The following is a 16,749-nucleotide window of genomic DNA, read 5'->3' as shown; positions in this document are numbered from 1 at the left end:
AAAAAAAATTAAAAATGTTCTTAATGTTTTCTTTTATTTAAATCCTACAAAACTCGTTCTGGTATAAGGAAAAGCAGTTTTTTTTAATTTAAATACTTACTTTTTTAAATACAGCAAAATTTTACCTGTAATCCAGGTGGTCCTGAAGGTCCAGATTGTCCTGGTTGCCCTGTTGGGCCTTTATCTCCTGGCCTGCCAGGTATACCTGGTTGTCCCAATTTACCGGGACGTCCCTCTGGCCCAGGCTCACCCACTGGACCGGGTGGTCCCTGAAGACCAGGGCTGCCCATCGGTCCGGGAGCACCATCAGCGCCTGGTTTCCCAGGAGATCCGTTTTCACCCTTCAATAAATATTTGTAATATCTTAATTAATGTCCTGATTAAAAACCGTTTAAAAAGCGCTTTACGAAAACTTGATCTTGTTAGATTAGGGAAAAATGGTTTTAACGAAAAAGGATTTTAGTTACATAACATTATTTCACTAAATGTTATGTGTCCACATTTAGAACGATTAAAAACTGTTTTCATATACAGTTTGAAAAAAAGATAGATTTGAATATAACTTTACCTGTACACCTCGCAGGCCCTGTGGCCCGGGTGCTCCTGTGAGTCCAGGTAAACCTGTAGGCCCTCGCTCACCACTTGGTCCAACCGGCCCAACCGGCCCTGCTGGACCCATTTCACCTTCACTGCCCCTCTCTCCCTTAGCTCCTTCAGGTCCCTGAGGTCCTGTAAGTCCTATTGGACCTGGGGCGCCTGGTCTTCCAGAGTCACCCGTAGAACCTTTAGCACCAGGCATACCTGGATTTCCAGCAGGTCCCGGGCCTCCTTGAGGGCCCTTTAAAAGGATTATTTTTTTTAGTAAAGTCTGCTCACGTATGGTTAAATAATATATGAGAAAGTTATTTTTACGTTTATTCTTTGTTTTCGGATGCGTATCTATTTTCTTTTTACGGTCGACGATAATAAATATATAAACTACATTACAATTATTATTTATAAATGTTGGGATGAAATGCCGAACAAATTATGTACACTGCTTTTTATATTATATTTTAGGGCAGGATTTACTACGCTTAAATATACATAATATTATGTAAAAAATAATGTTACAGAAAGCCTACTAAACGCTTTATTTGTCATTTTAACTGACGGATAAGTTAAATAGAACGTATCTGAACCAGTGCAAACAACCACACATTTTTTTATGTTATGTGATGTAATAATAATGTGATCTTTATATAAAAGTGATATTAGCAGAAGTAAAATTCTAAACGGTATCAAAATTTCATCAACTGACCGCAGGACCTAAGTCACCAGGTCGACCAGGTAATCCAGCGCGTCCTACATCTCCTTTAGGTCCAGCTTCACCTCGCGCACCTTTAGCACCCACTTGTCCCGGCAGACCCCTCTGCCCAGGTTCTCCATGAATACCTATATATGTTCTCATGTAAGTTACATCATATTAAACAATCATTACGATCTGATGTGATTAGTATAATTTATTTTTCTATACACATTCTGAACTCCTATAATTTCTATGATACCAACATTCCATTTTTGATAGCGTTAAGTTTATTTTAAAATATTTTGTCAAATTTTCAGCTGTATTCTTTTATTAATTCCTTTGTAATGATTAGCAAAAAATTTCAAAATAAAATAATCAAATTAAATTAATTCATCATCATCAGCCCATATATGTTCTCACTACTGGGACACAGGCCTCCTATGAGAGTTCAGGCTATAATCTACCACGCTGGCCAAGGTCGGGTTGGCACTTTGGTAATTTAATTAATTACGATAAAAATATTCATACCTGGATTTCCAGGTGAGCCCTGTTGACCCTTAGCCCCCACGTAACCCCTATCGCCTTTCAACCCCGGCATCCCAGTTAGCCCCGGTGGTCCCGGTAAGCCAGGGGTTCCTTGCATTCCTGGCTGGCCTCTTTCGCCTGTAGACCCCGGAGCCCCAGGTTCACCAGGATGACCAGGTGCACCCGCTTCTCCCCTTTCTGCCGGCTCTCCAGGAGGTCCAGCTGGACCTACTGGTCCTTGTGGTCCTTGTTCTCCTTGCCGACCTGATTTAAGAGAAATGTATCTTACTATGTCATACAATACATAATATTATCTTTTAAACTCGTAATGTTATCTTAAAGCTCGTTTTACCTATTAAGAACTAGTTGTTACTATTGTCAAAACTGTAAACAACTAATGCTCAAATTGAATATAAGTTAAAATTTGTTCATAATTCCGGTATCAAAACATCTCTTAAACTATTTGTCTTTCTATATTTTCTCTACAAAAATATATTTTATATGTTAATGTCAATTTTTGACGTGACAACGTCTTAAATTAGGTTGCGGCTCGGAGTCACTCATGAAAAAGTGTAACGCCCGGTAACGTTACGATGAGTCACCAAACTATGATCAGTCCGCCGCGCGCGCAGCACTAGAGAATTAGGCGCATTGAATCGGCGCGTGCTTGTGTCTCTGTCTCTGTCTTTTTAGTAAACAAAATATATTTTCTGTAGTTAAAATTTGTGCCATTCTTATTTTCATTCAATTCCTTGTTCCTATTGTGCAATTTAATAATATTCATATCAATAAATATTCTAGCTAGAAAAAGACGTTGTCACGTAAAATCTTCGCCCGTAAAACTTTACAGGCAACCATTTTTTTTAAGATACGATTTGTTTTTAATCACATCAATCATTATTATATTGACAATGAACCACCGCACGAGCCGACGCAGTAAGGGGCTGACAAGTGCCAGCATCGGCATTAGACTCTACGGCGTTCGAAACAGTTCACATGCGAAAAACGCCTTTTGATAACTTATATTAATTTTAAGTTACAAAAACCCCATTTTATAAAAATTAGTACTATTTTATAGTACGTCGATAGTAAATACATATACCATATTTAAACATTAAAACGTACCAGGTGGCCCTTCATTGCCTTGTGGTCCCGTTGACCCCCTTTCACCTTTTTCTCCAGCTAAGCCCGTCAAACCTCTAGGTCCAGGCAACCCCATAGGACCCATTGGTCCTTGATGACCTTTGCTACCTCTTTGTCCTTCTGGACCCTAAAAATATAAAACTAATTCATAATATGATCAGAAATACTAGCTTGAATGATCAAAAGTAATAAAATACTCAGAGGTTTTACTTAGTGTCTCATTACTAAATAAACTTAAAATATACGTCACTGTAAAATTATAACACACATTTGCAACCAATACGTTTTGAAGAAAAGTACATAACTGTTATATTATATTGGCATTATAGTCTGACGAAACATTGCAAACAAAGTTTCAGATCGTAATTTTTCGCTAGTTACAAAGTGATCTCAAAATGTAATCTCATGAACTTTTACAAATAATCAAACGGTTTTTACAATATTCCGGCGACCTTTACATATACTACGAAATAGTATCTGAAATTTAACACTTTTTCTAATAGAAAACGATATTTATATATATTTATACCATTGGACCATCTGCTCCTTGCGCTCCTGTTTCGCCTTTTTCCCCAGGAGTTCCAGGCAATCCATTGACACCTCTTTCACCGGGGAAACCTCTTTCTCCCCGGGGTCCAGTTTGCCCCGTGGCCCCGGGTGGACCTGCAACACCAGCTTCTCCTTCTTTTCCAGGAGACCCAGGTACTCCAGCAGCACCTGGCATACCCTATAATTAAAGATAAAAGATGAAGAAGATAAAGAGTTTGCTTGAAGATAAGGAGCTAGCTTCAGGCCGTCATATGCATTTCTTTAGCTTATAATCCCAAATAACTTGTTATATTAAATCAATCCCATTTCCATCAAAACATTTTTATTTTCGTTTACGCGCTATTGTAGCTGTTGTCCGCTGTGATGCTAAACTCATGAAATTATTGTATTGTCATTGATCCTTGATAAGTGTACAACGTTTGAATTTGAAACATTGGATCTAAAGGTTACTTATAAAGATATACCGCCGCGTGGTATTTAACAAGATCTATATTTACTAGGTACTTACAGGGAAACCTGTGGGCCCTGGTGGTCCAGCTGGTCCTCGGTCACCAGATGGACCAACAGGCCCTGGAGCACCCTGAGAACCTGGACTACCATCACGACCAGCGTCTCCTTTTGGACCTTGCACACCAGGTGGACCTAGCTCACCATCTTTGCCTGGTTCTCCCTTTAAGAAAATGATATTGATAATTAAAGCCTCATCTGAATATATTTAATTTCAGTAAATTTAAGTTTTCACAAGTATTTTTATGGTATTTAAATTAATTAGACTATTCAAGAAAATCGTATTATAATGAATTTTATATGCATAAATTTTTATGTTTTAAATCTAAATAAAATCAACCAATATACGCAAAGAAATATTACCTAATAAATTAATTACCTGCAATCCTCTCTCACCAGGACTACCTATTAAACCAGGTGGGCCCTGTAATCCTTGAGGACCTTGTTCCCCTGGTCTACCGTCAGCTCCAGGTATACCTCTCTCTCCAGTTGGTCCAGATTTTCCAGTTATTCCAGGTCTGCCCATCAATCCTCGTTGACCAGGTAAGCCTTGAGGTCCAGGTCTGCCAGGGTCACCAGAACTTCCTTTTGTTCCAGGTAGCCCGACATTTCCTCGTTCACCAGGTTGTCCTTTCAAGCCCATTGGTCCATCAGCACCTGGTAATCCTCTCATACCCTGTAATCCCCTCTCTCCTTGTGGCCCAGTGTTGCCAGCAGGTCCTCTTAAGCCTCTTTTGCCACGTTTGCCTTCGGGTCCAACGACTCCGGGTAGACCACGTGGACCTTGTAAACCAGTTTCACCCCTGATTCCCATTTCACCTTTAGTTCCTCGTTCACCAGGTTGACCCTGAAATTAAACGAAATGAACGGAATAAATTCATAGTAAGATGTTTAGTTCTACGTTAATAATACAAAATTCATAATTTAAGGAGTTTTTAAGGGAAACAACCATTACAGTATACTATATATATATAGTACATATGTACAGAGCAATATCAATGATACAACAGAGCATAGGGAATTTCATAATAATATTACAATTATGTGCTGTAAATCTAACTACTTTGTTAAGTAGGTGTATATTTATTTTGTAGTTTTCGAAAAAAATGATTCATGAGACTTCAAAGAAAAACCTAGTACATACATTTTTGTCAACTTATTTAATTAAATCCATTGCAATTTTAATGAGCTAAGTTAAAATTAAACTTGTTAAAGTGACAAATGTCATAGACAGTATTTATTTTGTAATTACAATGAAGTTGAATATTAAGCAATGGGTGATACATACTGGCATTCCTTTCGCCCCCGGCATTCCTGGGTCACCAGCTACACCAGGAATACCCCTAGGCCCTGGGAAACCCTGTGGCCCCGCTGCACCAGGTTGACCTTGGACTCCTTTTTCACCAGGAATTCCATCCCTTCCAGCAAGACCGGCTGGACCAGCATCTCCCGGTTGCCCGGGACGGCCGGGTTCTCCTCGCGTACCTTGGATCCCTTGACTACCCTTTGGTCCTTGAAGTCCTGTTTCTCCTTTTATGCCTGGCGAGCCTGGAAATCCTGGAGAGCCTGGTTTTCCAACGTTCCCCTAAAAATAGAAAAATTTAATTAGGCGTGCTTGTATAGATTACAAAAGAAAATGTAGAAACCACGAACTACAGCAACTAAACTCATTTATGGGGATTAGAATACAAAACAAAAAACTTCGTATGTATACCGATAATAAAATATATGAAAAAAACATGAACTATAAAATAATAAAGTTTTAATTTAAGATTAAATTACATGCAAAAATAAAATCGTTAAGATACATTTATTTGTATGTGCTGCCTATTAATAGGTTAATTGGTGCCAAGACTAAAACATAAAACTTAATATTACAATTATGCATTTGGCTTAACATTGATTTCAAACCTATCAATGAGTAATACATACAAGCGTTTGTACACGATCATATAGTGTGTGTAATAATTAGGGTGATTGAACATAAAAAGTAAAAATAAACAAAAAAAAACTTCATCAAAAGTTTAGATTCTAAAAGAACCGACGATAAATAATGCTTTCTCATAACACAGAAAAACAAGAAATGCAAAGAGGAAAAGAATATAATTTTGATAACATTTTTACTAAATTTAAAATTTGTATGCGCGTTGTAATACTAGTCTGAAACCGGTCTCACTGAAGATAATTACAGCCTCTAGGTCAACACAATTTTTAATAAAATTAAGTCTACTGCACTTAACTATGGTAAATTTAATAGGACCAAATAGGAAATATTTAACGTCGAATTGACAAATTTATAAGGACATGATTTATCTACGTTATTGATATAAAGCAATGAATTTGGGCTCTATCATTTTCTCTGTTATAAGAAACCTGCTTGATTAACATTACAGATTTTATTTCAATATGTACTTGTTTCTTATAAATATAATTAATAAAACTTTTTACTTACAATGAGTCCAGGTGGTCCAGGCATTCCATCAGCTCCACGCATGCCCGGAGTTCCAGGCGGACCTTCACGTCCTCGTTCACCTCGAGGACCAATTGGACCCTAAAACAAATAGCTATTAATAAATACGTATAATATAGAGTCAAATAAATTATATAAGCTATAAATGTAATAATAAAAAAATACGTATCAAATTCTGAAAAACATTAAAATATTCATGAAAATATCATACCACAGGTCCAGGAGGCCCCATTTGACCAGGTATCCCTGTAGGCCCTTTTTCCCCAGGCAATCCCTGCTCGCCCTTAGCTCCGTCCTTGCCATCGAACCCTCTGTGACCCTTCAACCCCTGGATACCAGGAACCCCGGACGACCCTCTCGCTCCCGGTTGTCCCGCAGTCCCTTGTGGCCCTGGTTCCCCATCTTCTCCTGGTGTACCCTACAGTAAGAAACCACTCATAAATTACATTAATTGCATTAGATTGATAATTTTTAATACAATGGAAAATATCATCATACCTTTTATAATCAATTTTAATTTAATTTAATTATAAAGCTAGCTAATTAAATAAAATCAAATTTGTTTATTTTTATATCAAAAATATTAATTCCTAATATAAAACCTGATGATATAAGGGTGATGATGATATAAGGGTTAAAACAACACAAAAACTTTTACTGTTCCTTTAGCAAAAAAATAATAACTTACGTCTTTACCAGGTAACCCTGGCGCTCCTCTCTCTCCAGGCGGACCCTGCGGGCCACTGGGGCCGGGCTCGCCGGGCTCCCCGCGTGGGCCCTGGAACCCTTGCGGCCCGGGCGGGCCTTGGGGTCCTGCGACGTTTTAATGTTAAAGTGATAAATAAAATAAAAAAAAATCGGGAAAAATCGATTTCAAAAGCTAAAAAGTATAAAATACATAAACATATAATTTAATAATATAAATAAAATAGACATTAAATTTCATTCAGCTCTAGCTCGAGCTTGATTTGCTAGGATTTAAAAATGTCTCACCAACACAATAGGTGTCTTATTCAGTTAGTTATTTATATAGTGATAGTTCATTTTATATTTTTAAACTTATTCAATTGAATACCTTGTAGTCCTCGTATGCCAGGAGAACCTACAGACGCCTGCATGTAGTGATAGGGGTCGAAAGCTGGTCCCTTGTCACCTCCAGCTGTTGCCGCTAGTTGAGCTAAGTATGCATTAACCTACAACATATTTCCGATGCTCATATGAGGGGATTATTTTATTCAATCGTAGTATCATCGAAACTTCAATAGAAATTCACACAATGAAATTGTTTTTACTGTCAATTATTTTACAGTCTTGTCGTATATTTTACCATGGATGTAGTAATTAATGTTTAATACGAATATACCCTTTGGCAGTTGAAACATTAATTGTAATAAATATAATAGCTAAGCGGGGGTTGGTTTGGAATATATATCCAAAAATATAACTTTATCGTAGAGAAAGAATCATGTTCGAAGCTAAAGAACCACTTGAAAGACATACATCAGGCATCGGCCCAACAGGTCCTGGGATACCCGGTGCTCCAGGAACCCCATTGACTCCAGGTGTTCCAGGTGCGCCTGGAGGACCTTCGTCCCCTGGGGCACCTGTGATTCCCCGTACCGGTGTGGTCGGTTGGGCAACTATTGTTGGACGGGAAGGTGTGGATGGACCTAAAAAGGTTATTTTAAATAACTATGCTTATAATCATATTTTTAGACGGATTCATTAGTTAAGTACTTAATGAGAAATACTGTGCATTAAACGACAGTGACAAATTCGAGAGATTCTTCGATTTCTTGTGATCATTATTTTCATAAATCAAATATTTCCTTTGAGAATAAATCCATTTTAGTTTCAAATGAAACCAGACCCAAGGAGCTGCTAAATCCATGGATATACTATATTTAAATTTATAAGTAATCAAGAGAAATTAATATCGCTTTTGATTGAACCACGTATCCTTGTAGCACACAACGTAGGTAAACAAAAAAATTTGTAGCACACAGACACTTCATAAACGCAACAAAATAACAAAGAGCAAAAAACGGAACGTTACTAATTATTTCCCATTATTAACATAACATATACACATTTAACACCCACTCATTTTAAAAGAACTTACCAGAAAGGCAGGCAGGCAACACAGAACAATTCACTCTTCCTCCGTAACACTGACAAAGCGTACAATTGTCTCTTTTCCATGTGTCTCCATCTGACCATGATCTTCCTACATCTATACATTTTACTGGCGGAGCTGTAAACAAATTATTCATACAAATGTACATTTATATTTATAACAATTTGAAGATGATAAAGCAATGAAAGTGATGTGAACAAGCAGTCGAATGAAAGTGGACAATCACCTCGATTTACTTGCTGCAAAGGTCTTCTAAGTCTACGCTGATCTATGAATGAAATGAAAACAAATTATAATGTTAAAAAAAGCCATTGACGTCGATAATTACTTCGTGACATTTGATTATATGACGATGATGTTTTTGGTATTTATACTACTATATTTTATTTTAGGACCTTTTTATACCCAATTTAGGATGACATGAAATGAATAATTTATGAAAGCCAATTTGTATAATTTATTTTACCTGCAGTAGAGCCCCTGAAATCTCGTTCAGCAAGGACTGCTGAAAATTAAAGAAAACTTTTATCCCTTTTCTTTTAAATGATAAATCAATTTTTCTAAGGTATTTTCTGAAGGTATGTCGAATATATAAAATAACTAATAATCATACACTGTTATTATTATACAAATCATATAGGATATTAAATTATGTCACATTTCGAAAGATAGATGAATAAATACATTGCTAAACACAAACCGTTTTCATCTTCCCCAAAAGGGTTATAATCGTCATAGTTGATCAGATCCGATTCCTGCGCCTGGGGTAATTCTAACTCATCCCTGGATACATCAGCTAGCTCCTTGCTGACCACTGGCACGGCCAGCAGAGCCAGACAGATAGCTCTTGCTCGCCACATACTGCCTTGTAAATTTAGAGGTATTTATTGATTAATTAACACCGTTTTATTAGATTTAAATCAATTTTGATCAACTTCAAAGGGAGGGATTTAATTCAAACTTTGTATACTGATCTAGGATCGGTGACGATAAGATAATTTTATGAGTGAAGCAAATTTACAGGTTTTTTAAACTATATTTATTATTTTTAGTTATTATAAGTATTACTATGATTATTGATACTTTTGTGAGTTTAGCTTTTTCAATTACCAACGGAAACTTGTTCGTATCTTAAATTATCTGATAAAAACCAAAACATAATAAAAACAAGAAGGTTTTTTATTGATTATCACTCATTTTAAAACAATTAGAATGACAAATTTATTAGTGAAATAAGCCACGGATTTATAATCTGAATCTTAATTACACTAATTGGTCCGTATATTCACAATTCCCTCGGTAGTTGTTCAATTCCATTAACAATGTTCAAATGTTTTAATATTCACATATTCTTACAGCAGTGTTGTATCAAAGGGACATTAATGCATAACTGGCTACATTACATAGAATGCCATCACATTATTAATACCTAAATAGAGCATCAACTGTCAAGATCGCACCGTCCTATATTCCCTTACCACTAAACGATCTGGGATTCTATGAATATGGCCCAGTAACCTTTTTTACTATGAACATCTGTTTCTATCGAGATGACAGCCTCAATTGGCGCCTATTGTAATTAATTTTAGCTCATTCCTGAACAATTGTGTTAATAGCTTGTTTTCACACTTTCACTTAATAGAAATGACCGACAGTAAACTGAGTATAACGAAAGTTCAACATAAAATTCTCCATCTCATAATTTGCCGATGACTGACTCGATTTTATTGTTTTGTTTTTTTATATCCCACAAATTCAGGTTTATTACCCGACAAATATGCAAACTAGCAGAAAATGTTAAGAAAGCAAGTTGAATAAAAATGGCGCGTTTAATAGTACCTGGATGTTAAAAAAGTAAGTTTAAGTCGATAAAACACGAATATGACATTTTCTAAAAAATATTCCTAGCTAGATCGATTTATCGCCCCCAAAACCCCCTATATACTAAATTTCATGAAAATCGTTGGAGCCGATTCCGAGATTACAATTATATATATATATATATATATATATATATATATATATATATATATATATATATATATATATATATATATATATATATATATATATATATATATATATATATATATATATATATATATACAAGAATTGCTCGTTTAAAGATAAGATAAAGGTATAGTTACTGATAAAAGGTCTAGATTAGACGCTTATCCCATTTTCTTTTGCATTAACTTACCAAAATGGAATTGGATCGGCAAAATCTTATTAAATAAGTATCCGTTTAAAGATAGAGGTAATTAAAATTTATATTTTTGAATCGATAAAGAAAAAATATAAACTAGAAAATAAGCGTGAATGGAAATGGTGAAAAAGCAGCTTCTACAAACACACATTGACATTTAAGTATCATCTATTTTTAATATCGAACAACAAACTAGGATAAGCGTCGTAATTTATAAATAAACTAGCTTTTAACCCGCATCTTCGCACGCGTAGGCGATGTAAGTTGGAGATAAAATATGACTTAATCTTAATAATATGATATTTTTTTCTTCAACGTTAAATACTAATGCAAATAGCGAATAGGTCTTAAAGTCACATAAAAGCTAAGATCAATATAAAATATAAGGGACAGTTATCGGTAATCAGTAAAAATTTATTTTCCCAGAGTGTGCAATACTTTACACGGTCATTTAAAGAATACTATGAATCCTAATAACTAAACTAAATACTCAATCTAACTTCCTCCTAGACTCCTTGAAATTGACACAATTTTTTGGGCACTTCAACTTGACTCTTCCAATTTTTTTAAAGTACATCAATTATTTTCCAGGTATACGGAAATAAACAAATGTTTTTGATCTCCCATTCATTTTAAATTTCGACTTTGTGGCTGAAGTGATTTGAGGGACCGCTTTTTTCGGAACTTTCACTTAAAACATAAAATATTATAATAAATCTCACCTGAAATCTTAGTACGGGGTAGCGCGGCCCGCCCGCGCCGCGATGAATAGTTGACCAGCCGCCGGGATAGCAAATAAATATGCGTGAACGCATGACCTACACGCACCGCGTTCGGGAATTCGGGTATCGACAACCTTTTGACAAGAAGCTAATAACAATTGATTGAATATCTCTTTATGTTATCTATTGGACGGAACCTTCTGGATGTTAAGACGAGAAGAAGAAAACAGTTAAATAACTACTTCAGAAAATTAAGTTATAAGTTATTTGTGAGGTAGTACTGATTCACAAAGTAAATAAAAATGAAGGAACACTGCTCTAGAAATTCTATAAGGTAATGCTTATTGCCATAAGTATCTTATATCATAGTATCTTATTGTCATAAATTTATCGCTAGTTTTTGTGAATCCTACTAATATTATAAACGCGAAAGTTTGTAAGTATGGATGGACGGATTGAAGTTTGGACGTTTGTTACTCTTTCACGCGAAAACAGCCTATCGTATCTGTATGAAATTTTGAACAGAGATAGAATAGATTATGGTCTGGACTTAAAAGTAGGCTTACTTTGACCCGTTAACCACGCGAGTGACGCTGCGTGTTGCACCTAGAAAAAACACATAATGTACTATAAAATATTCATTAAAATACTATTATAATAATATATCTCGTTTCTTTAAAGATAAATTCGGAATACTTTGTGAATTTATAGAAGTTTTTGAGATACCATGAAAATTCGAAATAGCATTACTTGATGGACCGTTTTTCAAATATTAATGTATAATGTAGTATTAATTAGAAGAAATTCCTTTTTATGATTCCGAACCCAAATTGTAAAACGAGACCCTTTAACTAAAACATTGCTGCCCATCTGTCTGTCTGTCCGTCGGTCTGTCTGTCTATCACCACTAACAGACTATATCTCATGAAGCATGATAGCTAAACATTTGAAATTTTCAGAGATGAAACCGATAATAAAAATAATCGAGTTAAAGCAACGGTTGGCAGGGTCATAAATTGGATGGGTAACCAATTGGGTTCGCGAATCCAACTCACGCTTGACATATTTTTAATGTGTTTTCGTATGTATTGAAATTCGTTTCTCTAGTCTCTACCTTCCGTATTGTACTGTTGAAGCAATAACCCGTCAAGCATATGTTTGTTTTTGACATAACATTACAAACAATCTATATAACATACAATAAGTGTAGATACCAACAAAAATGTTTAACAAAACATGGCGATTTATTCATAACAAGATAGCCAACCGCAGATGCCCTCGCGTGGTCTTTGCGTGACCGTCATACATTTTCCCATCATTCATTTGATTCACCTCAAGTTCTATTTACTTGACAAAAATATTATCAAAATTGCTTCAGTGCGTTAGCCATTAAAACGTACCAGACAAACGGAGATACTTTCGCATTTATGATAACAGTGGGGATACTACTCAACTTGATGGATTAATAATTATCTGCTCTAATTTTATAAAGAGATTTGTAATGCCTTCACACAAAAACTACTGGATCGATTTCAAAAATTCTTTCACCATTAGATAGCTGCAACTTCACTAAATGACATAGGATATATATAGTACCCCATCATAGCGGGCCGAACTCCAAATTACTAATAATAATACTAGCTGCACCCCGCGGTTTAACCCGCGTAAGTCCGTATCCCGTAGGAATAAAAAGTTACCTATATGTTATTCCAGTTGTCTAGCTGTCTACGTACCAAATTTCATTGCAATCGGTTTAGGAGTTTTTGCGTGAAAGAGTAACAAACACACACACATTCTTACATACTTTCGCATTTATAATATTAGTAGGATTTCTAGAGAATAAGATGTAAAACGTAGACGGGGTGTAACGTATTTGTATAAGAGGCTTCTAGCAAGGTAACCAATGGGTTACGGATTCCTCCCATTCGATATCTAGGCCGCGATCTAAGCAATGTGAATCTAGTGCGATGGTTGCGATCATAACGCACCAATTCTTAGAGCAAACTTTTTAATTTACGGGTCAAATATAGCACGCGCCTACATATTAGGCACGCGTAGAGTAATAAAAATTTAGGTATAGTTCTTTAATGTGTTTTACTAATTTAGAGACAGTCTAAGTGGGGCCTTAATCCCGATACTATCGAGATCTATTTCAATCGAATTCAATTAGATTGCACACTGGATGGGTGCTCTTAAAAACTAAGACAGCGCATGATTGTGCTGTGGAGTGCAAAATGAAAATAAAAAAAAATCACAAAATTAAAATCGAATAAATTTCGTGTCACCCTATTTTCAACTTAACGTAAACTATTAGGAAAGTTAAGATAATGCAATTAGGGGAGGCCCATATCCTTTTCCTTACCCTTCCCAGTCCTTTACTTTATTCCTCTCGACAATCTCTTATTAATCCCTTCCCAAATTAAAGTCGGCAATCCATTTGTAGAGGCGTAAGGTGTGCAATGGACCTTATGCCTCTCCTTTGCCGACTGTGACATTAAAAAAAAATATAGATTCACCATTATGATATTTCATAAATTTAAATCATTTTTCATACCCTCAGGAACAGATTTTACATGGTAAAATAGTTCATAGCATAAGTAAACGTTCTATAAATGAGATTCTGTCATTTTCACGTCCAATAAAATTATTCTAAATAATAAATACACGCCTCCGCATTAATTTGCCCAATATATAAATTGTCTATGTCATTTTACTCTGCGGACCGAACATAAAGTTCTGTATCTTTATTAAGAGAAATGTCTTCGTTACAGATTTGATTCTATTGCCGTATGACGTATACATCATATTTGCGTGCACAATATTTGGTGGGAGCTTATATTCAAAAAAGGGATTCTGCTTCTATAGTAATAACCTACGCTAATGATTGGCGCCTTTAAAGAAACTCTTCAACTTTATATTATAATGTAAGTATATATGTCTCAAGCTGTTGTATCTTAAGTAGATTTGATATTAAATAACAAGAATAAAATATACATGAAGACGAGAAGATATTTTGATAGTTACTAGATAGTTATAGTAAATTGTGGATTTCTTTAATTATTTCACATTAGTAAGTCTTGTGTTGCTTCTATATTCTAAAATACCTAAAAAACACATCAATATGTGCCGTCAAATGAGTGTTCAATAAAATATATAGAAATAAAAATTTGGCAATTTTTATGTATTTGTTAAGGTATACAAGGATCATATGGAGAGAAAATACGTATAGCTTTTCAGATATCGCTTTTTGTTTTCATAAAATAATAACATAACAATTGTTATAGGAAATCTTTTTTAACACTAACTCCAAGAGGAACAATTCTACCCCTGCGCAACTGAAAGCTAAACTCCTAAACATATTAAACTCTCCCATTTGTTTGCCCATAAAACTTGCCATGATTCTATTAAGCGTGACATATTATCAATAAAATCTTTAGTCATATAAAAGTATCATTAATACAGTAGCATTTTATTGACCCCCAGGGGCTGTTAACTAGCTTGTAATCAAACGCGATTGCTATCAACCGACAAACAAATTAAGTGCCATTATACACATGAATATATATATATAGCAACCGATATTCGTAGCTAAACATTTAAGGTCAACTGCTAACAATTAACTGATAAGAATATTGGAAATTTTAACATAGTAATTATAATATGGTATTTCTAATACATAATATTTTCTTTCTAAAACTATTTATTTGGTATTTTCTATTTAATAAGCATGATTATTTTTTAATAAAAGTTATACCGAAGATCCAGAAATATATCATAGTTATCTTTATCAAAGTATGTTTATCTTAAAAAGTATATCTTATATTGAGTGACTAGGTTTCCTATTCCTGATAACTTATAAATACCATAAAGGATAAATAACTTTTTTGGACCTTGACAACACTGACGTTCCTGCAAAACTATATAAGAAAATTTTCTTATACAGTTGTCTAAGAAGTCCAAATATGCTAAACACCAATCTTCATATAATTGACATTAACCCAAATAAGCTACAATGACCGTCCTTCGAAGGGCAGGCAATTGTTTCAGCAAATCAAAGAATCAATTAAACTCGTTTTCAACGTTGATTGATCCTCATGAGATCATAGCCTTCGAATAGTTTATGTTATGAATACGGAGAATTGAAATAGAAAATCTTCTTCCTTTCTTTTAAAAGGTAATAAACTTTTTAAATAATTAATTGAATGTGACTTGTTTTAAGATGAAACCAAGGAAATTTTATCTACGATTAATAATAAATATATATGATAAAAAATAGATGTGCTTAGAATAAAACTGAAAAATCACGATTTAAATATATAATCAATTAATTCTCTTCTACAGAGTATAAGAGCATTAATTGATTACATTACCTATGTTAGTAATAATACAAACAATTATTATATTGTAACCGATTCTTGATAAGTGTACACAGTTGGAATTAAATCTTTAAAAATTTATCGATTATTTCAAAAGGTTCGCTTATTTGAAATAACACTGAAATCAAATTTAAATTTATTATTTTTGTCATTGTTACATAAATATATATATACACTTATAATTCCAAGCCGTGTGCTTTCCAAAGTTTCTAAATCAAAACACTGTCGAAATATGACATAGCTGATGAATATAAATAAGTACAAAGGATGAAGCTAAACAATCGCTAAATAGGAACATACCATGAATTCCTAACAGGCCCGAAGCGTGTGCAAAATTTTAAAATTTGCTGCATAATTTTTTTAAACTCCTTGAGACGTTTCCAGAAAATCTCAAATATTATATTTTTTATGGCACACAAACAGAAACATGATTTATCTATATATACCTTTAACATAATGAACATAGATAAATTAAACTATTCAGAAAATTGAAGGTAGTACAGCTATTTATATACGACCTAACCACGCATAAAATAAAATGCATCGTCGTAGCATTCTAAATTTAAAACAGCTATTCTATGTTTTTTAAACGAATTCAACCAACCAGTGTGCATTTTTTTTACTTCTAATATAACTGTTATACTTAATGTTATTTTAGTTGCAATACACATTGAGTACTTTAAATTGATACTGGAATTAATAAGGAAAACAATGGTGTCGTGAAAATGAATGTCCTATTGACAATAGCACCCCCTTGCGTTCAGTTAGCGCGCGAAAGCCTCACAGGATACTCGTCCTTTGCTTGCATTAAAAATATGTATTCCTT

At 34.6% G+C, this 16,749-nt stretch overlaps 1 protein-coding gene across 1 annotated transcript in view; it reads right to left on the bottom strand.

Moving 5' to 3' along the window:
* LOC119839064 (collagen alpha-1(I) chain-like) overlaps positions 1 to 11,640 on the bottom strand; it is a 16,065-nt gene extending 4,425 nt beyond the window's left edge. Inside the window, 20 exon segments of the mRNA XM_038365242.1 lie at positions 126 to 341; positions 569 to 838; positions 1,301 to 1,434; positions 1,817 to 2,077; positions 2,939 to 3,083; positions 3,486 to 3,683; positions 4,014 to 4,175; positions 4,392 to 4,859; positions 5,301 to 5,597; positions 6,465 to 6,563; positions 6,694 to 6,900; positions 7,171 to 7,295; positions 7,558 to 7,675; positions 7,983 to 8,152; positions 8,605 to 8,736; positions 8,846 to 8,887; positions 9,086 to 9,124; positions 9,320 to 9,480; positions 11,563 to 11,603; positions 11,605 to 11,640. Of these exon segments, the coding sequence (XP_038221170.1) occupies positions 126 to 341; positions 569 to 838; positions 1,301 to 1,434; positions 1,817 to 2,077; positions 2,939 to 3,083; positions 3,486 to 3,683; positions 4,014 to 4,175; positions 4,392 to 4,859; positions 5,301 to 5,597; positions 6,465 to 6,563; positions 6,694 to 6,900; positions 7,171 to 7,295; positions 7,558 to 7,675; positions 7,983 to 8,152; positions 8,605 to 8,736; positions 8,846 to 8,887; positions 9,086 to 9,124; positions 9,320 to 9,480; positions 11,563 to 11,603; positions 11,605 to 11,640 (3,321 nt within the window).
* Between the last annotated feature and the right edge of the window lie 5,109 nt (positions 11,641 to 16,749).

The sequence above is a fragment of the Zerene cesonia genome, chromosome 3 (assembly GCF_012273895.1).
Source record: "Zerene cesonia ecotype Mississippi chromosome 3, Zerene_cesonia_1.1, whole genome shotgun sequence".
Classification (NCBI taxonomy): domain Eukaryota; kingdom Metazoa; phylum Arthropoda; class Insecta; order Lepidoptera; family Pieridae; genus Zerene; species Zerene cesonia.
Note: the sequence above shows the minus strand (reverse complement) of the source record. Positions and strands in the feature narration are given on the sequence as shown.